General features: G+C 45.4%; 3 protein-coding genes across 4 annotated transcripts in view; all 3 read left to right on the top strand.

Moving 5' to 3' along the window:
• Window positions 1–21,501, top strand: part of DDX55 (DEAD-box helicase 55) — a 66,084-nt gene that overhangs the window by 40,151 nt on the left and 4,432 nt on the right. The window lies entirely within an intron of this gene.
• TCTN2 (tectonic family member 2) lies at window positions 1,533–18,713 on the top strand. Its single transcript, XM_056859438.1, has 18 exons — window positions 1,533–1,602; window positions 4,518–4,622; window positions 5,363–5,436; window positions 7,066–7,261; window positions 7,599–7,699; window positions 8,072–8,268; window positions 9,650–9,773; window positions 9,870–10,002; window positions 10,546–10,611; window positions 10,702–10,806; window positions 12,007–12,084; window positions 12,763–12,837; window positions 13,776–13,887; window positions 14,653–14,756; window positions 16,178–16,334; window positions 17,091–17,216; window positions 17,616–17,704; window positions 18,579–18,713. Exons 1-18 carry the CDS (start codon window positions 1,533–1,535, stop codon window positions 18,692–18,694), a joined length of 2,028 nt encoding a protein of 675 aa, XP_056715416.1. The 3' UTR covers window positions 18,695–18,713.
• The window catches only part of ATP6V0A2 (ATPase H+ transporting V0 subunit a2), a 33,484-nt gene continuing 31,971 nt past the window's right edge, over window positions 19,989–21,501 (top strand). For both annotated transcript variants that reach the window (XM_056859435.1, XM_056859434.1), the window contains exon 1: window positions 19,989–20,125. In XM_056859435.1, the coding sequence (XP_056715413.1) occupies window positions 20,009–20,125 (117 nt within the window). In that variant the 5' untranslated portion in view covers window positions 19,989–20,008. The remainder of the gene's footprint in view (window positions 20,126–21,501) is intronic.

Below are 21,501 nucleotides of genomic sequence, written 5' to 3'. Positions count from 1 at the left end.
GCTTTGATGGACCCAGAGTCTGATTCAGTATAAGGCAGCTTCATGTGTTCAGGGTCTGTCAGAGAATCTGTTCCGTATAACAAACAAACACACAAGTATTGTTTCCTTTATTGTTTTCCTTTATTTTAACTTGGGGAAAAACCTACATTGTGACTCTTAAGTTATTAGAGAACAAACATAATTTTATAATTTTAAAGGAAAACACCTAAAGTAATTTGGTTGGGGTATTTTCAGCCCCAATAATCAATCTCTCTCATTCTCTTGTAAAGCAGATGTTCGGCAGGTTATCAGGAGGCTGTGAATCTCTCCAGAGCACTTAAAAATGCTTCCCTAGATCAGTTTTTGTTGGAGGGAAAAACCCATGCAGCATTATTATTTTTTGCCCAAGTATGTTACATGGGCTGCAAATAAAAAGCACTCCAGTGGCAAGGTCAGTAGATTTCTGGCATTGTTCTGGATCCCAGGTGCTTTAGGGCAAGTGGCTGTACGTTTGGGTATTGTCACTTGCACATTAATGTGCTAAGAGGAAGAAGTTGTAGAGCTACTTCTCTATGCATTCTGCCAAAAAAGTGTAACCAGGGTAGGAAATTCATACACGCACACCCATTGTCTACATGGTTTACATTTAAGTCTGCTTATTTTGTGTATGTTTAGCGTTCCCTTCCTTCGAGGCGTTTCATCCAATGTTTGTTGTTCTTCCTGCCTTCCAGGTTAGGCAAAGTGAGAATGCCTGGACTAAGGTCATCCAAACGTTTCATGGCAAGTTGCTTATATCTTAAAGCTAAATAAGTAACTCTTCCTTTATTTAAAAAAAAAAAGGAACAGGTGGCAATCTGAGATAGATTGACTCAAGGAAGCCATGGCCCTCAATCTGCAAGATATGAGCAAGGCTGTTAACTATTAATTCATAAGGTCGTCATGAGTCGGCGAGGGAAGCGGTCCATGCTGTCATCCCTTTCTCCCGCACGTGTGAACAACACGGGGAGTTAACAATCCACTCCAGATGATCGCAACACATGGAGGGAGGGTGGGGGAAGTCCTTCAGTGTTTCTGGGTTGTGATTGGTCTTTAGAAACTACCCACCTTCCGACAAACGCAGCAGCGAACCAACCAAAAGAAGCTCTTGGTTCATGTTGGCCAACGGGAGTTAGTTTACTCTTCTCGGTCCCGCCCTGCAGCGAGGCATTATGGGAGTTGTAGGAGAATGTGGAATCGCTGCCTGTTTGGCGCGCACCACTGAAACAGCGTGTGGGGGGGGGGCGATGTTAAATTTGTCATCTTTTATAATTATTTTTTTCGACACACACAACGGAAACCCTATCTTAAACGTGGTTAGGAATGGAGCAAAGCACGCCGGGCTTGTTTTTGAAGCTTATCCTTTTGCTCTTGGAGCCGGAAACCTTGTCTGGGTCCCTACCCCCCCCCGTCGTTTCCATAGCAACTGAGAGCCTGTTGCCAAGATGGCGGCGGGTGTGCCTCCGGCGGGCCCTTTCCCGCCCTGCAGCGCCTTTTAGCGGCGTCGCTGCCCGGCTATGGTCTTCGGGAGCCTCCTTTGGGGGCTCCTGGTGCTCTCCCGGGCTCGGGCCCAGAATGGGATTCCCGGTGGGTGACGGAGCTGCCCCTTTCTTGCCTCCTGTGCCTTTCATAACCGTGGGACAGGCAGAAATCCAACAGGCGCAGGTGCTCCCTGCGCTACATCATCTTGCTTGGCCTGTTTTATTCCTGCCTGGATCCCTGGGGGGAAACTAATAACGGCCTCCGCTTGCTGGACAGACGTCTAGAGTTATTCTTTCCCTCGTGCCTTTAACAACCATGGGACAGGCAGAAATCTAACAAGTGCAATGCCCCCCCCCCCGGTGTTGCATCTCCACATGGGGAACAGGGCACAAGAGCCCTGCCAGGGAGGGAAAATGTGACAATACTATGCCAATGCCTGCTCCAACCAAGAGCGTCTCTTTATTTTGTACTACGTGCTCCTGCTGGCCATGTAGGCAGTTGAGTAAAAGAAGGAGGGGGGGGGGGCTTTGTTTGTGGTTAGCTTAGTTGCCAGAGATAAATAAGTATGACATGTTGTCGAAGGCTTTCATGGTCAGAGTTCATTGGTTCTTGTAGGTTATCCGGGCTGTGTGACCGTGGTCTTGGTATTTTCTTTCCTGACGTTTCGCCAGCAGCTGTGGCCGGCATCTTCAGAGGAGTAACACTGAAGAGAGACACTGTCCTTCATTGTTACTCCTCTGAAGATGCCTGCCACAGCTGCTGGCGAAACATCAGGAAAGAAAATACCAAGACTACGGTTACACAGCCCGGATAACCTACAAGAACCAAAGTATGACATGGTTTGGGCTGTTTTGGGGGCAGAATGTAGGCTGTTTGTTAAGGAGGGATGGTGCTTGTGATTCAAATCCAATACGCTGTTCCAGAAATTCTGCACCATCTTTCATTCGTGTTGCACATGTGGGGGGAAGAAGTTGTAGTTGTTTTTTTCATATGCTGACTTTCTCTATCACTTAAGGAAGAATCACACCAGCTTACAATCACCTTCCCCTCCCCGCAACAAGACACCTTGTGAGGCAGGTGGGGATGAGAGAACACTTAAGAGCTGTGACTAGCCCAATGTCACCCAACAGGCTTCGTGTGTAGGAGTGAGGCCCATTTGTGGCCAACAGGAAACCAACCTGGTTCACCAGATTAGCCTCCGCTGCTAATGTGGAGGAGTGGGGAATCAAACCCGGTTCTCCAGATCAGAGTCCACTGCTCCAAACCTCCGCTCTTAACCACTATACCACACTTTCCCTTCACTTGCACCTTCTGTCATCAGCCTGCCTCTAGAGTTTCTGCTGTATGTTGAGCTTTGTGGGCTTGCAGAATTAGGCACGCTGTGCCTTGTTGCTCTTAACTCTTGAGCTGTCATGCAGAACAGAAAATAAAATAAATACCACATCTTCTCAAACATTTCCCTAAACCAGAACATCACTGTAACTTTGAAAGCAGAAAAGAAACCAGAGAGCTGTTGCCAGTCAGAGCAGGCTCTATTTCTAGCAAGGTCTGAAATGAAAAATTACAAGGCCAAAATACGCTTTGTATAGTGATGCATGTTTGTAACCTAATATCTGTTTGTTTTTTTAGGTTTTCAGCCTTGCGTTATCCACATGTCTGGATCCATGGTCACTGCCTCGTTGGTTGACAGCCCTGCAGACAATAAAACAGGTAAGGTAGCTTAGAAACCATTCCCCCCCAAGAGCGGAGGTTTGGAGCAGTGGACTCTGATCTGGAGAACCAGGTTTGATTCCCCACTCCTCCACATGAGCGGCGGAGGCTAATCTGGTGAACCAGGTTGGTTTCCCCACTCCTGTTGGCCACAAATGGGACTCACTTCTACACACGAAGCCTGTTGGGTGACACTGGGCTAGTCACAGCTCTTAAGACTTCTCTCAGCCCCACCTGCCTCACAAGGTGTCTTGTTGTGGGGAGGGGAAGGTGATTGTAAGCTGGTGTGATTCTTCCTTAAGTGATAGAGAAAGTCAGCATATGAAAAAAAAACCCAACTACAACTTCTTCCCCCCACAACATGTGCAACACGAATGAGAAATAGTGCAGAATTTCTGGACCAGCATATTGGATTTGAATCACAAGCACCATCCCTTCTTAACAAACAGCCTACATTCTGCCCCCAAAATAGCCCAAACCATGTTATGTATGTATATAATTGGGGAGTAATCAAGGGAGACTTAGGAGCTTGAGTTCTGCACGAAGGATCCTAAACCCTGCTCACCCTATTGGTCAAGCAAACGGATCTTATTGGCCCTAAGCCAACATGTCCCATTGGTCGCCGAGAGGGTATTCCTCTCCTATCATGGATCAGGGGGGGAGTGGCCGCAGGCGGCCAGGGGGGCATATAAGCAGGGCACATTCAGTGTGTAAGTTAGTTCTGTGCTGAAATCAAATAAAGCTGTGTTGTTGAACTCCGTCTCTGATCTCGTGAATCCTTCCCACGTGGACTTAACAGTGGCGACGAAGACTGGGGAGCGGCCCAACTGACCTGCTGACTCACTCTCGTTCCGCTGTTCACAGTGACCGGTAGGCAGCCCGGTCCGCAATGCTGAATCACATGCCGGCTGATCCGCAGCTTCCGCCTCGTTCCCCGACCTCGCTGTGTCCAGGCAGCCGGCCCAATTGCTGATTCGCTGGATTCTCGGGAGAGACGACACACGCCGCACGATGGCCACCATCGGCTCCGTAGAAGTCTTCGACATCTCCCATCCCTGCGAGTGGGAGAGTTATGCCGACCGCATTACTTTATTCCTGTCCGCCAGAAAATAAAATAAATACCACATCTTCTCAAACATTTCCCTAAACCAGAACATCACTGTAACTTTGAAAGCAGAAAAGAAACCAGAGAGCTGTTGCCAGTCAGCAGGCTCTATTTCTAGCAAGGTCTGAAATGAAAAATTACAAGGCCAAAATGCGCTTTGCATAGTGATGCATGTTTGTAACCTAATATCTGTTTGTTTTTTAAGGTTTTCAGCCTTGCTTTATCCACATGTCTGGGTCCATGGTCACTGCCTCGTTGGTTGACAGCCCTGCAGATATTTTTTCTCTTTCGGTAGCAGACAATGAAACAGGTAAGATAGCTTAGAAACCATTCCCCCCCCACCCCCAGATTTCATGTTATTAAACACAGGTTAAAATTATTCAATTGCTATTTTGCCTCGAAGACCACTTACACATAATTTAGAATAAATAAGCTGGCTTACAAAATAAAAATATTAAAATATATCAATTAAAATACAGCATTTAAAAAGCCTCATCCCAGCATAAAAACATATAATGAAAACAGGCAGCTGCAAAAAAAAAAAAAAAAAAAAAGGTTCCGGACTAAAACAGTATTAGAAATCAACTAAGGATAGTCTCACCCCTGACAGTAGCCTTGCTGCTGCATTTTGCATGAGCTGAAGTTTCCGGACTGTTTTCCAAGGCAGCCCCACATAAAGTGCATTACAGTAATCTAGGAGTGCCCCCATGCTCCTTCAGGGGGAGTGCAACCCCCTCCAGAACAGTCTGACTCCAGGACAGTCCTCAAGCATCTTTGTCATCAACCAGCAGCACCCCGGTCTTGACTGGATGGAGCTTCAGTTTATCTACCCCCCTCCATCTCATTACATCTCCTGGTACCTATTCAGGACTTCCATAGGCCCACCTGACTCAGCTGTAAAAGGGAAGTAATGCTGGGGGCGGGGTCATTCAGTGGCAATGGTTTAAGCCTTCCCTGATGGTAATATTTCCTAGTTTCTACCTGGGTGAAGGATTGAGAGAAAATAATGGATTTAAAAGCATTCATCTTTTGATTTTTACTCTCTTTTAGGAATGTTGCTTCTTGAAGACTGTAGTGGAAGAAACAGGACTGGAGATTGGAGTTTGAACGTCACATCTCAAGGGGTTAGTAAAATGCTGGGGCCTCTGTGCAAGTTAAATATGCTGTGTGTACTTCTTAAGTGCCCCCTTTGACCCAAACTAGTTAGGGACTCCATCATTTTCCTCAGACATTTCTGAGCTGTGAGATTTAGCAATGGATGGCTGCCTTGAAGGACTTCCTGCTCTCTATAGAAACCTATCCAACTACTCTAGTCATCTTCAGAGCCCCGCTTCAGTTGCTCTCACCATCTGAGGCGAGACAGGTGGCAACCCGAGATCTCAATTGTGGTGCTGAAACTTTAGAATTCCCTCCCCAGGGAGATTACCGGTAGTCTGTCTTTTTTTACCCTTGGTCTTCTACCGACAGGCGAAGAATTTTATTGTTTGGTTTGGTGTTCCCTCACTAACTCTTGTTAGCCCTCCTCCCTTTTTGTGTTTACTTGTTTTTAATTTGATATATAAAGTTGTATTTTAAATGCTTTCTTATGTTAGAAATGTTTTACTGTAGTAATGTTTGCCGCTTTGGGGACCCTTAATTGCATGGAAAAGCAGCTTAGAAATGCTTTAAATAAAATAAATACGAATTACATTAAGATGGCAGTGGTTTCTGTCCATGTAGAAAAAAAGAGAGATGAATTTTACAGTGCAGTCCTAAGCAGTTACAGTGTTTCAAGCCCAGCAATTTGGACTGAGAAGGGTGTAATTCTGCTTAACACATACACACAGAGCCAGTGTAATCTACTGGTTAGAATGTCAAAGTAGAACTGGGAAGACCCAGAGTATAAGTCCCTACTCTACATGAAGCTTGCTTGGTGACCTTGGCCCAGTTATTTCCTTTCAGCCTAACCTATCTCACAGGGTTGTTAGGAGGCTAAAACAGAGAGGAGATAATTATGCACACTGACCTAAATTCCTTACAGCAAGAAAGGGATAAGAATGTGGAAGACAGATAAATGGTCGCATTTATAATGCTGGTGCCTGTTTTGACCTTTAAAGCCTTACACGGTCTGGGACCTTCGTATCTTCAGGACCGCCTCTCCTGGTATGCCCCCCAAAGAGCATTACAATCTGCTGATAATAATCTACTGGTGGTCCCCGGCCCTAAGAGTGTGCGGCTGACCTTAATGAGAGCCAAGGCCTTTTCGGCCCTGGGTCCGGCCTGGTGGAATGCTCTGTCTGGTGACATCAGGTTCCTGCAGGACCTTAAAGAGTTCCACAGGGCCTGCAAGACAGAGCTATTCCACCAGGCCTATAGTTGAGGGCAGCCGCGGATACAACGTCTGTTGGCCTCCCTATCCCTCCCCTTCTGTATTATATACTGGATTCCATCGGAGGGGGTGGCCTGCCTTTCTACTCGGCAAAGTTGGTAGAATTGGAGTCATCTTGAGAGTTGCCTGGTTTTTAGCTAAAATGTTAGTGTCTTATTGTTTTTAAAATGTTATGACTGATATACATTTTAAATGATGTGACTCACCCTGAGCCTGGTCTCGGCTGGGGAGGGCAGGCAAGAAATCGATAAAATAAATAAATAAACCTTCTTGCTGCTGGTGGAGACACTGGCTTGTGTAGGCGGTTGTTTTCAACAAAGCAGCACTGAAATCTGTGTGATGCTTAGGAAAGTGCCTAACCGGCCCTCTAACCGTTTTGCTTCAGAATACTTCCAGAGTGACTGTGCGCTTGACCCGGAATCTGCAGCTCTGCACTCCTAACCGCACCGACTGTTGCACCGAGGCGCTCTGCTTGGTCGCTGCCCTGCAGGTTTCCGCTTGTCAGGGGTCCGTGATGATGGCTCGTCTGTTGATCCAAGCAGAGATCTATGCCAACTCATCCTTGGGGAATGGGACCTTCGGTATTTGGATCTCATTGGCTCTACTCGGGCTTGCTTATGTTTTCGGCACAGTGGCTGTGCACCTGGGGAGTCTGTGGGAGTGGGGTTTTCAGACCAGATGTTCTTCATTAGAACATGGCTTTGGAAAGAACATGGACATGCACCGAGAGGCAAGTCTAGGCCCCTGCTGCCTCCTTTCCTCCCCCTTCTGTCTGCTGTTCGCTGTGTGTCCCTTACCCCATGAGTTACCTACCCCACAGCCCTCTCCCTTTGTTCCCTGTTGCTTCATAGACTAACTGGATCAACTCCAGAATTAGGGAATTTCTGTCCCTGAGTTCTTCTTTTCTGTGTAAAACAGATAATGCAACGACAATTCCCAATCAAGTGTTTCAGCCGTTGGGCTCCTGTCCTTGCAATCTGACCGCCAGCGCCTGTGATATCCGTTGCTGCTGTGACCAGGTATTAATTCTACACTTAGAGCTTAAAGCTTGCTTTGTTATATAACCTTTTTCAAATTGAGCATCCTTAGGGAGTCTGCTAAAATGTTCGTGAAATAACTTATTAGAAAACCGCCTTTTCCACCCTAGCCTTTATACACGTGAATGGCTTAAAACGTTAGTATTGTGACCTAATAAAGTGATATCTAGAAATATATAAAACTACTAATGATGGGGCAGAGAGAGCCGTCTCCCAAATGTCACTCTGCCTGCTCTCTTTTGTCTTTATTAGGAAGTGCATGTCAGTTTTCTTCCTGATGCTTCTCATTCTTTTGAGATCGGCAACTGGTTCCGCGCAGCTTTAATTCCTTTGTGTGTGTTTTTCCTTTTCAAGGAATGTACCCCAGAGATGAAGCAATTGTTCGGTGGGTTGTGTCTTAGTGGAGTATTTGGTGGGGATGTCAATCCACCTTTTGACCAGCTGTGCTCTGTCCAGACTGGGATCGACACCCCTGACTGGTTTCCCTTCTTATGTGTGCAGTCTTCGCTGAACAATACACCTTTCCTTGGTTATTTTTACCACGGTTCTGTGTAAGTATGGAAGCTTGCCTGGGACAAGTGTGTCTATGAACTGGTCCCTAACCGAACTTTCATTTCCACAATATTTAAAGAACCATGTTTTACATATTAATTTATTTATTTTTAAAGTTCTCCTTTCTCACCATGACTCGAGGATTACTTAATGTAAGTCAGTACAGCCAATAGGAGGAGGAGACATTTAGGATTGCATAAGTCTGAAACAAGGCATAAGTATGAAGCATGATATGTTGGGGAGGGGCTGTGGCTCAGTGATAGAGCATCTGCTTGTCATGCAGAAGGTCCCAGGTTCAATCCCCGGCATCTTTAGGTAAAGGGACTAGGCAGGTAGGTGATGTGAAAGACCTCTGCCTGAGACCCTGGAGAGCCACTGCCGGTCTGAGTAGACAACACTGACTTTGATGGACCAAGGGTCTGATTCAGTAGAAGGCAGCTTTATGCAGGAAATGGTCTTAAGTAGAAATATAATGCAGTGAGAAAAAGATAAAACATACAGCAACAGATAATACATACTAGTAGTATGGTTCATAGTCACATTCTCTATTCAGGCATTTTGATGGATCATGCTGCTATAATGCAGCCCTGTTCCTTTATAAAATTGCCCTCCTGAACAGGTCTGGCTTACATCACTTGCAGAATGACAGACCCAGGGGAACCATCCTGACCTCAGTAAGACCATTCCATAGGGTGGGGGCCACTGCAGGGAACAGGCAGTTGCCGATCTTGCCTATTTCCAGGGTGGTACCTGTAGGAGGTCAGCTGTTGTGGCAGAGCATGACGGGGGGAGGTTTTGCAGATATGACTTTGTATATGACAGCTGGTACACATGAACTCATGAAGCTGCCTTCTACTGAATCAGACCCTTGGTCCATCAAAGTCAGTATCGTCTACTCAGACCAGCAGCGGCTCTCCAGGGTCTTTCCCATCACCTACTTGCCTAGTCCCTTTAACTAGAGATGCTCTACCACTGAGCCACAGTCCCTTTCCGGTACCTTGAATTGAGCCTGGTAACTAATGAGCAGCTAATGGAACGACTCCCAGTTTATAATCAGACCAACTTAGCTTCTGCAGCATCAGATGCTCCCAAATAATCTACTGGGGTCCTGTCTCTCATTTTAATTTTTTCACCAGAGGCTGTGTATTTCCCATCTGCTTGGTGGTGGAGAATATCCCAACAGGTTTTATTTTTTTTAAAAGGGGAGGGGCTTGGATGGGGAGGAAGGGGGATGAGAGCAGCATCATTGCTGTCTTCCCCTTCAAGGCAGTTCCCCCCTTCTTCCTCCCTCATTTACAGTGTTACCTGCCTTGCTGCTTTTGGATCTGTCTAAAGTAACTCTTTGTATACTTCACTCGTGTTTTGAAAATGTATTTTCAGTACATCCTCCAAAGTGCCTTCATTTAAGATTCCATTTCAAACCATCCCAGGAAGATTCGCTAGTGGCTACAAGCAAGGGGATCCAATAGTGACCGTAGAAAATGAGTATTTTGCCGTTCCCCAGGTAATAAGAGCCTCTTTGCATGAACAATCCCTCTGCCTCTTTTGGGGTTTGGGAGGAAGAAATGAAAATAAATTCCAGAAATTATTCCAATTGCAGCCGTTCCTCACTGGACAGTGTGCCAGGGACGCCCCTGTCGCGTTCCTTCAGAATTTTGCCACCGAGTGCCTGGCTACTTGCGAGGAGGGGAGGCGCTGGCTTCCCAGTGTGGCCATCAACAGTGGCACTGGAGGTAGGTAGCTTTTGATGGGCCTTGTTCATCTGGGGCTTGGACTGTTTGAAGAGGTTCTGTGATTTTGCAGATAGCTGTGCACATTTGGGGCACATTCCCTTGATGTCAGGCACCTGTAGTTCCCAGGGAGCCAGCATGGTGTAGTGGTTAAGAGCAGTGGTTTGGAGCAGTGAAGAACCGGGTTTGATTCCCCACTCCTCCACATGAGTAGATTTGTTTCCCCACTCCTCCACATGAGTAGATTTGTTTCCCCACTCCTCCACATGAAGCCAGCTGGGTGACCTTGGGCTAGTCACAGCTCTCTCAGCCCCACCCACCTCACAGGGTGTCTGTTGAGGGAAAGGGAAGGTGATTGTAAGCCAATTTGAGTCTCCCTTAAGTGGTAGAGAAAGTCGACATATAAAAACCAACTCTTCTTCTTTCTTCAGAATCTTGCTTCTGTATGTGGGACCCCCTTGTTGGGAACGAGGCACGTTTTTGTTGTTCCAGTGCAAACCATTTTTTTTATGCTTGTTTTGCATTCACAATTTTTGTTCTTGTCAGATCCCATCAAGCCACAAGTGACCTATGAGGAGAAAACACCAAATGTAGGAAGCTGTGCCAGTAGTGGTAAATATGTGGTTAATGTAACAATATATGTAAAAATGTTCACAGATGCACAAAACCGCAGATTCCATATGAACCGTTCCTTGTTTTCAGTATGCAGAAATGTGACGTTTGCAGAAGATTATACGATCATATGGGAAGGCAGGAGAATTACAGAAGTGAAGGTCTCCGTCCTTTATGGAGAGATCTGCCGAGAAGGTACATTCATATGTCTTACGCATTGCTTAGAGAGTTCCTTTTTCTAGCACGTACATTTTATTGAAACAGTGTGATTGGAAACAGTGTATTCCATAGGGTGTTAAAGAGCATTATTAGGACCCAAAGGTCCTCAGCATGCAAAATGGCCCTGGGCTTGTGTTTCTTTTATAGTAGCCCCCCCGGGGGTCACATGGCAATTCCTTTCAAACTGTCTGCTTCAAACTGTAGGCCATCACAAAACAATGTGGCCCCATAGCAAGATGTTTCTGAACCTGCAGAGAGTTAAATTAGTGCCATGGCATTGGGGGGGGGGGGGGGGAGAATGTGCAATTCAAAGGGACAGAAAGTTAAAAAAAAATAACTGGATGTTTTTAAGTAAATGGAGTTGCCAAGAGAAGAGGTCAAACTCTGGGGGGTCCTGTTTATCAGGCCTGTGGCGCAAAGTGGTAAGCTGCAGTACTTCAGTCCTAGCTCTGCTCACGACCCCAACGGAAGTCGGTTTCAGGTAGCCGGCTCAAGGTTGACTCAGCCTTCCATCCTTCCAAGGTCAGTAAAATGAGCTTGCTGGGGGTAAAGGGAAGATGACTGGGGAAGGCAATGGCAAACCACCCCGTAAACACAGTCTGCCTAGTAAATGCCGGGATGTGACATCACCCCATGGGTCAGGAATGACCCGGTGCTTTCCCAGGGGACCTTTACCTTTTACCTCTATACTGCTTACAAAGTTACAAAAAAACCAACAATACAATTCTGCTTTGAAATTGTCAGCCAGTTGCATCAGGTGATTTGCTTTCATGTGATGCTTGGGTTGGGGCCCAAAGAGGCTCTTTGTCCAAAGGCCTGTGGTGGCAAACCAGGGATGCACCTAAAAACTTCTCTGGGTCCAGCCCATGGTTCTGTTTGTACCGCAGTCCCTAGATTTAATGTAGCTACAAATGCATAAAGTGGGATTTGGGCCATCTGTTTATCCTGTGTCCTCTATACCACGTACAAAGTTACAAAAAACAACAACACACAGTTCTGCTTTGAAATTATCAATCGAATAATTTGATCAGTGGGGTTAAACGAGTATCAGTGCTGCAGAGTGCGCCATTGTAAAGACTTTGGCAACAGCATGCACAAGGGTAGCAGGATTACAGAGGCACAGGAACGGTGCCCTTCCTTTGATTAAACATTGACAGAATCTTTTCTTTTCATCAGACACCCTGAGACAGAGGTTCACCGTAAACTTTGTGAGCGTGAATGCGACTAGCACAGAAGAATTATCTGGGAATCCAGGTGAAATTTCTTGTTGGCTTGTAGAACAAAATGTCATGTTGACGGTCAGCCATTTCCCCCTTTATTTTTTGTTACATCATCATCTGTTGCCTCTCCTATTTTCCGGTTGTTCCCTGCCGTATTTGCTTGTTAATGCGTGAACCATCCTCTGAAGAAGTGAGCTGTGGCTCACGAAAGCTCATACCCTGCCAGAAAATATTTTTGTTAGTCTTTAAGGTGCTACTGGACTCATCCTCTTTAGTTTCAACTGGAATCCAAAACATCCCTAAAGGTAAAAAAGGTAGTCCCCCTGTGCAAGCACTGGGTCATTACTAACCCATGGGGTGATGTCACAGCCCGACGTTTACTAGGAAGACTGTGTGTATGGGGTGGTTTGCCATTGCCTTCCCCAGTCATCTACACTTTACCCCCAGCAAGCTGGGTGCTCGTTTGACCGACCTCGGAAGGATGGAAGGCTGAGCACCTTGAGCTGGCTACTACCTGAAACCGACTTCCGTCGGGATCGAACTCAGGTCATGAGCAGAGCTTTTGACTGCAGTACTGCAGCTTACCACTCTGCGCCACGGGGCTCTTTTAGAACATCCCTAAGGAACCCCAATACATTTGTATGGCAGCACTGCCATTTGGAATTGATGAACATCCATCCAATCCCACATAATATTCTCTTTGTTTACTCAGGTTATCAAGTTGGAAAGCCGATCAGAGCCGCTGTCCTGAATTCTTCAGTTACCACTTTAAATCTCTCGAAGTCTGGTAAGACTTTTTTTATATTGAATATTAGAATGTTGCCATGTAAGTCAAACATGCTTCAGAATTAATAATTGAAATGTAATTTAAAAAAGTAATTCAAAGAAGTTAATTACTGAAATATAATTTTAAATAGTATATAAAAAGTAAATAAAAATAGTATATAAAAATAGTAAACAAAAAGCTCCACATATATCAGAATATTATGATTGTTTATGTTCAAATTAAAACTTTATTGGGGGGGGAAAGTATGCTTCAGAATATGGTTGCTTTACTGCCACAGTAACTTTAGCCTTCTGTATTGTCTAGGTAAGGTGAACCAATATGGCTGGCAGCAAAATATGTTTTAAGTGCAACTTTAAAATATGCTGCCATATGGAATATTAATTTTTATCCATGTGACCTATGAAAAATACAGGGGTGATCAGAACAGATGGCTATTCTGCATCTTCTTCAGGCATTTATTTATTGATTTACAAAATGTGCATCCTGCCTTTCTGCCCTTACAAGCGACACCAAGATGGTTAACAATTTAAAGCATACATGATGACACCACCTTTTGAAACGATTAAAACCAACCCCCTTCCCCAAGCACACATCATTAAAACAATTTAAAAAGCCGAATTAAAATACATACAAAACAGAGTTAAAATACATACATATGTTCTTCTTCAGTGGATCCAGAAGAGAAAAGCTGGCATGAGAATATTGTTTTAGATCTCTGTAAAGCTCCATTATGACCCCTCAAGTCACCTCAGTGGAACAGCAAAAGCTAAATTAAACACCTCTCAGTATAATGGCCACGTTGGATTAATGGAACATAGTCATATTTAGGTATCATTATTGTTCACTGTAGAATTTTAATTAAATGTTGTGTGTAAAACTGCAAACTAGAAGGGAATCAGTTGATAATGAGGGTTTCTTAAGCAGATGTCTTTATATAGATGGCCGGGGTCTGTGTGTGTCGGCAAGCCCCGCTCCCATTTTGTTTGGATTGAATGTGGTTTCTGGATGCATTTTAGAAGTTGATCTTAATGAGAACTGCAGTCAGTTAAGGTGAGTTGTGGCAACTTTGGTTTCCTAGTTTGTGGCGTATCTGAAGGGAGGTTGGAGCCCTAGTTCCCAGCATTGCAGATGAGATCTGCCTTCTTTAATTAATAAGTGTCAAACAGCTCCTTCCTCTCCTGCGTTTTACTTAGGGCCAAACTAGACAAGACATTGCAGGTTGGATCACTCAGCTCTTTAATTATTCTTCTCTAAATAATGGCCTTACTGGGGAAATTACTTCCGGAGGCTGATGGAGGCCTGATTTAAATTTGATGCGGGGAAGGCAAAGGAGTTTGCACTCACACAGTCTCTTGTTTAAATTGGGCTGCTACGTGTGCCTCACTTCAGGAAATGGGTGAAAAGGGATCAATTCCCCCCTCCCTTGCCCAACACTATAGATCTGATCCAAACTGGGCGTCCCTACATTCAGAGAATTTGCAAGAGTTCTCCAGTGTCTAGTTTTTCAGTTCCTGACATTTCAAGTAAAAGTGATACCCTACAGCTAAAGTCATGCTTCTTTCAGCCCCATTGATTTGAGTGGGCGAGGTCTTACATTTTTGCCTAACTGTGATCTTGAAATAAATAAGATTAACAAGCCAAGCGGTTAGAGTTGGCCATGCTGTGTCTGAAGGATTCTCACTTTGTGTCTTTACTGCTCTTATTTCCTATTTGGGTGGGAGGAGCTCTTATTCCTCCTCTCCCATAACATCCTCTCAAATTCTTTTCTTCATTGCATTTGCCAGAGTCCTGTTGTAACACACTCACTTTTTGCAGGAAGAACGTTACTGACAGACTGAGTTCCCTGGTGCAAGCGAGCCTGGTTGGGAAAAGAGGCAATTCCAATATCAGCATCCCAGATGACTGGGTGGAAATCATACGTGAGTAGCAGCACTTCCTAGCATCAGTTGCGAGAATTGAAGTGAATCTCGCTGTGATTTCCTTTGTAAAAGCCACAATATCCAGAAATAAACAACAGAAAGTTTCAGTACGATTCCAGTTGTATTGACGTATTGGGTTGTTTTTTGTTTTGTTTTTGTGACCCACCTTGAGTCTCAGTAAGAAAGGTGGGCTATAAATAAAACATTTGGAGTGGAGCAAAGGCTAAACATATGCCTGTCACATTCAAAAGCTCACTGTGGCTGCAATCCTAAGGATGCTTTCTGAGGAGTAAACCTCATTGAATAAAATGTGACTTGCTTCCCAGTAGTCCTGTTTAGGATTGTTCCCATAGAACTTTGCTATTTTAGATAATAAGAATATTTTTGGAAAAGCATGTTTAAAAGAACCCATGTTTAAGATGGCTACAAAATATCTCCTCTCCTTGTAACCCTCAAAATAAAGATGTAAGTAAAATGTTATTGCAAGTCATTGGCCATAACAACATTGACTATAATGTACATTCATATAATAAAATCCCACAAAAAGTTTATCATCCAACCTATCTCCACCAAGGATCTTACTAACCAAGTGAGGCACCCAAGGTCTGGTTCACTCATGCTGGAGCAAATGAGGTGGCAAATACCCAAATTAGTAGAATAGACTGCACTACTTCTTATTGCAGGTGGAAGATCACTTTTTGGATTCCTCCTCCATGTTAAAAGCTCCCTGCAAATAGAAAGCCAGTACCTCAAAGCAAAATAAGAGGGTACACCCTTTCTCCCAACTGTGCTAATTTTCTATTTGCATGGAGTTTGTTGTTGGTTATTTTTAAGTATGATGGAAATTTCAACACTGGAAACCCTCTGCCTGCACTCTGAGTAGGTCCAGTTAATTCTACCGCCTCCAACGTTCTCATGAACTTGGGTTCAGTCTTCATAAGTGTCAGCATAAAAATAGCTGCTGCCTTTGGAGCAAAGCATGTGTAGTGGTTAAGCATGGTATAGTGGTTAAGAGCAGTGAACTCTAATCTGGTGAACCGGGTTTGTTTCCCTACTCCTCCACATAAAGCCTGCTGGGTGACCTTGGGCTAGTCACAGTTCTCTCAGAACTCTCTCAGCCCCACCTACCTCACAAGGTGTCTATTGTGGGGAGGGGAAGGCTATCGTAAGCCGCTTTGAAGGTAGAGAAAAGCAGTGTATAAAAACCAACTCTTTTTCTTCTTCTTCTGTGGGGTCCTTAATAGCAAATAAAAGGTTTGCTTTTTCATTCCAAACCAGCACTCTAGGAGGGAGAGAGGTATGCCTTGCTCCCTTAGGCAAAAGAATACTGGAGCAGATTTTCAGTGTCACCAGAAAGAGGAGGATCAGCTACTGATTCAACAGTTTCTCAGAGTAACATTCTCCCCTTTCCCCTCTAACAGGTGTAGATACATTTGGTCCCGATTCAAATGCAAGTGTTGGGGTCTTAAAAGGCCTGTGCCCAGATGTTCCTGCTCACTTGAATATTCGGATTCTCACAGCTGATGTGGGCGCAGTAGAAGGAATTCCACAACAGGAAATCCTGGGTGTGCAAATCAGGTACGGCAACTTCACATCAGATGGTACCTATATTAGACAGAGCTGTTGTTATAACTTGCCTAACCCTCGCACACTTGCATTTTACAAAGTGGGCTCTAGCCCACAAAAGCTTATTCTGAAATAAAAACTTGTTATTCTTTAACGTGCCCCAAGATTCCTGTTTAAACCTTCTTTGTAGTTTCATGTATTGCAAATCCAATCACTGGTTTCCACCCCCTGCCAATGTAATCGACACAGTCACCAGTTGAAAAGCTATTTCCATTTGTTACCTTTGCTTGGCCTGTTACAATCAGGATTGAATGCATGCATTGGAAAAGATCTGCACCAAGGAAGTCTAACTGATGCATATCCTCCGTATTCTCCTTCGGCTAGTCACAGGGAGGGGTAAGGAACTGTACAGAGTGTTAATGCTTTTTGCCCCCAACTTTCTCAGACACCCCCCCACACACACACACAAGTTTAATCAGGGTTTATTCATATGCACTTCAGAGGCCATAAGGGCTAGAAACATGCTTCATAAAGAGCAAGTGGCTTTGTTACTATTGGGTGAAAGGAAAAACCCTTGAAAGTTTCAGTCTTTTGTAGCCAAATGCAGGCTGTCTTCACCTTGTTGCTTAAAAGCAGGGTCCACCTTTGATCCAGTTGAGAAGAAATTATTCTCTTGCACTGATAATCCAACGATATTACAACAATACAGTAGTTGCTGCTCGAGGTTTCCCTTTTAAAATAATACGTTTCCCCCCTTCCACATTTCAGCTTTTCAACAATTACTTGGCAAGCTCAGTGTCCAATTATTTGTGAAGATAAAGCTGGCTCTCTTGCTATTTCTGCTGCAGTCCAGTTTATCAAGATACCAGCGCAGCCCCCTGTTCCAAAGACAAGGTAACCCTTGGGTGCAAGTATTAGGATTCTGTTATAAAGATGTGTTGGTAATGGCATAAATGAAAAGGTGGGTTTGGTTGGGTAGAAAAACAAGAAAGATGTCAGTAGGCTGGGACTGGTAAGGCATTACTATCAGGAGAACCAGTGTGAAGGGGTGGTTAGGATCTGGGAGACCCAAATTTGAATTCCCCCTCTTCCATGGAAACTTGGACCAGTCACTCTCAGAAGGGGGGAATGTTGTAAACTACTTTGAGTCCCCATTGGGGAGAAAAGTGGGGTATATATGAAGTAAATAAATAAAATAACCAGGTTTTTGCCAGGTAAGCCCTGTCCCTCTTAGTTGCCCTGTTGCTGAAACTGTGGTCTGTTCTTAAGACGTAGTTTTGAACTGTTTTGCAGATTTCAGATTAACTACACAGAATTTGACTGTGAGAGAAATGATGTTTGCTGGCCAGAACTCTTCTACCCCCTGACGCGCTTCTACACAGGTAAAAAACAACAACACTGTAATGGAAGGTAACTCTTAACAGACATTCAGATGACTTATATAAAGCTTGGGCAGAAGAATCTGTAGGATAATTAGAAAGCTTTACCCATTTTACAGCTTGTTTTGCTTTTGAGGTCCAGGGCTCCTTCTGAAATTGACTGACGGTAGATTCTGATCAGGCAAAAGGAAGTACTTTTCACACAATGCATGATTAACTTAGAGAACTTGTAGCCGTAGGATGTGGTGATGAATACTCGTTTAGATGGCTTTAAAAGGGGATTACAGGAATTAATGGAAAAGAGGTCCATCGGGGCAGATTGGGAGGGAGAAGGGCTCTGCCCCCAGGCCTTCGACCTCGGAAGGATGGAAGGCTGAGTCAACCTTGAGCCGGCTACCTGAAACTGACTATCGTCGGGATCGAACTCAGGTCGTGAGCAGAACTTTTGACTGCAGTACTGCAGCTTACCACTCTGTGCCACGGGGCTTCTACGGGCTACAGTTATCTAAATGAGACTTCTTTATTTGTACAAAGAATACCTCTGAATCCCAGTTCCTAGAGGGTGCATCTTTCCCCTCTTGTGGGTTTGGTTAGCCCCTGTAGGAGACAGGATGCTGGACTATATGGACCTGTGGCTGGTCTGATACCACAAGGCTTCTCTTATAGTCTTAGTCTTTATATCACCAACTTAGTCTTATAGTCTTAGTCTTTATATCACCAACTACCTGATCCTTTTAACTGGAGATAATGAAGGATTGAACTTGGAACCTTCTGCTTGAAAAGCAGGTGCTCTACCACTGAGCCATAGCCCTTCCCCTAAATCACATCAAGGAATCTAAGTGTCATGCCGCTAATCTGCGTTTCAAACTCTTTTCAGGTGAACCCTACTCGCAATCACTCGCCAAAGGCTTGGTGTTGGTGTTTTTCTTCTTGATTGCTGTCATGCTGGGTGATCTTGGGAGAAGAATCTGTGATGCCTGGAATAAAACATAAGCCTTCAGTTTACCAGCATAAAGAGTTTTGATATTGGTTTTTTAAGTCCTTTAAATAAGTGGTACTGAATGTGTATGGAAGGAAATATATATCGTTTTGATGTATTTTTATATGTAAATAATTGTAAAATAAAAATATGTATTTAAAATGTGTCAGTCTTTGATACCTCAAGACTTTTTTGTTTATTCAGAAAAGGTCTAGGAAATTGGGGGGTTGGGATTTTTTTCAGCTTTTCATATGGCTGCTAAGCTTTTTTAAAGTTACTGCAGGGTATAATTCCATAGAGCCCATATGGAACATCTAATCTCTTACACGCCAGATTTGTACATCTTTAATTGACTGCTAACATAATGTATTGCAATGTGAACTTTCACATGAACACATGGAGCTGCCTTATACTGAGTCAGACTCTTGGTCCATCAAAGTCAGTATTGTCTACTCAGACTGGCAGCAGCTCTCCGGGGTTTCTGGCAGAGGTCTTTCACATCACCTGCTTAAAAAGCCTAGTCCCTTTAACTCAGTGGTTGCCAACCTTTTTTCACTTGCATACCCCTTGGCAACCTAGTTCCATAAATTGTACCCCTCGTATTACCAAAATGTTTGTAATTAGTATAGTTGCTGTTATTTCAAATGCCTTTCCCTGACATTATTCAATTTTTTTCACATACCCCTAAGTATTCGTACCCCTGGGGGTACAATGTACCCCAGGTTGGGAACCACTGCTTTAACTGGAGATGCCAGGGATTGAACCTGGGACCTTCTGCATGCCAAGCAGATGCTCTACCACTGAACCACGGCCCCTTCCATTATAAAAAGCTTGCAGGTTTATTTAAAAGCCAAAGCACGGCATTCATATAAAACAAGCTGGGACAGAAAACAAGGGAAACTTCAATTCCGCCTTCCCCCCCTCCCCCGAAGCCTCCCACAGAGAGAGCCAGAGAAGGAAAGAAGGTCTTCCGGTGGAGCCGGAAGCCGCAATCGGTTACTGTCCCTCGGCGTCTCCATGGCAACACCCTTACAACGGGCCTAGGTCCAAAAGGAAATAGCTGGGAGGCCGGAAGTGCCGGGTTCCTCAGTCGGCGGCGCGTCCCTTTAGGACGCTTCCGGTCGCGGTCTCTATGGTGCGGCTGGCAGGCCGCTTCCTTCTGGCTCGGCGGAGCGCTGAGGGAGAGCCCAATGGGCCCAGGCGGGGAAGACTCCACCAGCCCCCGGGGTCGGAGCCAGAGGAGCCGGGCCTCGACGACGAGGAGGGGGAGGCGGCCGGGAGGCCGGTGAAGCCGCCGCTGGACGCTCCCCCACCGGCATCCCTCGGCCATGGGCTCCCTGTTCCGCGGCGAGACGATGTGCCTGGCCCAGCTTTTCCTCCAGGCGGGCTCGGCCTACGAGTGCCTCAGCGCCCTGGGCGAGCGCGGCCTGGCCCACTTCAGAGACGTGAGTTTGGGGGTGGAGACGGGGGGGGGGTTTCTGTCAGTTCTGGCTCTGGGTTTCCTTTCAGACGTTAGGCGACTTCTGAACCCGAGTTTAGCGCTCTGCGGTTCATACCCATCAAAGTAGCAGACGAAGAATTGGTTTTCGTATGCGAACTTTCTATACCACTTCAGGCAGAATCAGACCGGCTTACAATCACCTTCTCTTCCCCTCCCCACAACAGACACCCTGTGAGGTAGGTGGGGCTGAGAGAGTGTGACTAGCCCAAGGTCTTCAACTGGTTTCATGTGGAGGAGTGGGGAAACCAACCCGGTTATCCAGATTAGATTCCGCTGTTCATGAGGAGGAGCAGGGAGTCGAACCCAGTTCTCCAGAGTCCACCGCTCCAAACCACCGCTCTTAACCACTACACCATGCTGGCTCCCCAGTACTTACTGCGGAGGGGGAGCCTGGACCCCTGCCCCACAGATCTTCCAGTGTAACTAGGCAGTGGCTTCAACTGCAGAGGGGGAGCATGAATGATAACGTACTTTTGCCTTGTTTTTATTTACATCTTGCCTTTCTCCCCAATGGAGACCCAAAGTGGCTTACCAGCAGTCTCTTCTCCTGTGTTTGATCTTCCCAAAAAACCTGTGGTAGTCTGCCATCTAGGTACTGGGTACCTGGGCTGACCCTGCTTAGCTTCTGAGATCTGACGAGATCAGGCTAGTGTGGGCCATCCAGGTCAGTGCAAAAGACATACAGAGGTGGTTTGCCATTGCCTGCTTCATTGTTGCAACCCTGAACTTTCTTGGTTGTCTTCCTTCTAAGTACTAACCAGGGCTGACCCTGCTAGCTTCTGAGGTCTAATGAGATCAGGCTGAGCTAGGCCATCCTGGGTGAGGGTGCAGACTGACAGAAGAAGAAGAGTTGGTTTTTATATGCTGACTTTCTCTACCACTTAAGGAAGAATCAAACCGGCTTACAATCACCTTCCCTTCCACTCCTCACAACAAACACCCTGTGAGGTAGGTGGGGTTGAGAGAGCTGTGACTAGCCCAAGGTCACCCGGCTGGCTTCATGTGGAGGAGTGGGGAATCAAACCCAGTTTTCCAGATCAGAATCTGCCACTCATGTGGAGGAGTGGGAAATCAAACCTGGTTCTTCAGATTAGAGTCCATCACTCCAAACCACCGCTGTTAACCACTCCACCATGCAGGCTCTCCGATAGAAAAGTAGAAGGAAAATGATGGTTTTCAAGGCAACATTGGAAAGAAGGCAGAGAGGAGGTGTTATGCAGATGTTCTAGCAGTGTGGTCCAGGTGCAAGGAAGAATGGGCAGAGACAGTCAATATTTATTACAGGTTACAGGCCATTCAGAAGCAGAGTGAAATAGATGA

This window comes from Euleptes europaea, chromosome 13, assembly GCF_029931775.1.
Source record: "Euleptes europaea isolate rEulEur1 chromosome 13, rEulEur1.hap1, whole genome shotgun sequence".
Taxonomy (NCBI): Eukaryota; Metazoa; Chordata; class Lepidosauria; order Squamata; family Sphaerodactylidae; genus Euleptes; species Euleptes europaea.
Note: the sequence above shows the minus strand (reverse complement) of the source record. Positions and strands in the feature narration are given on the sequence as shown.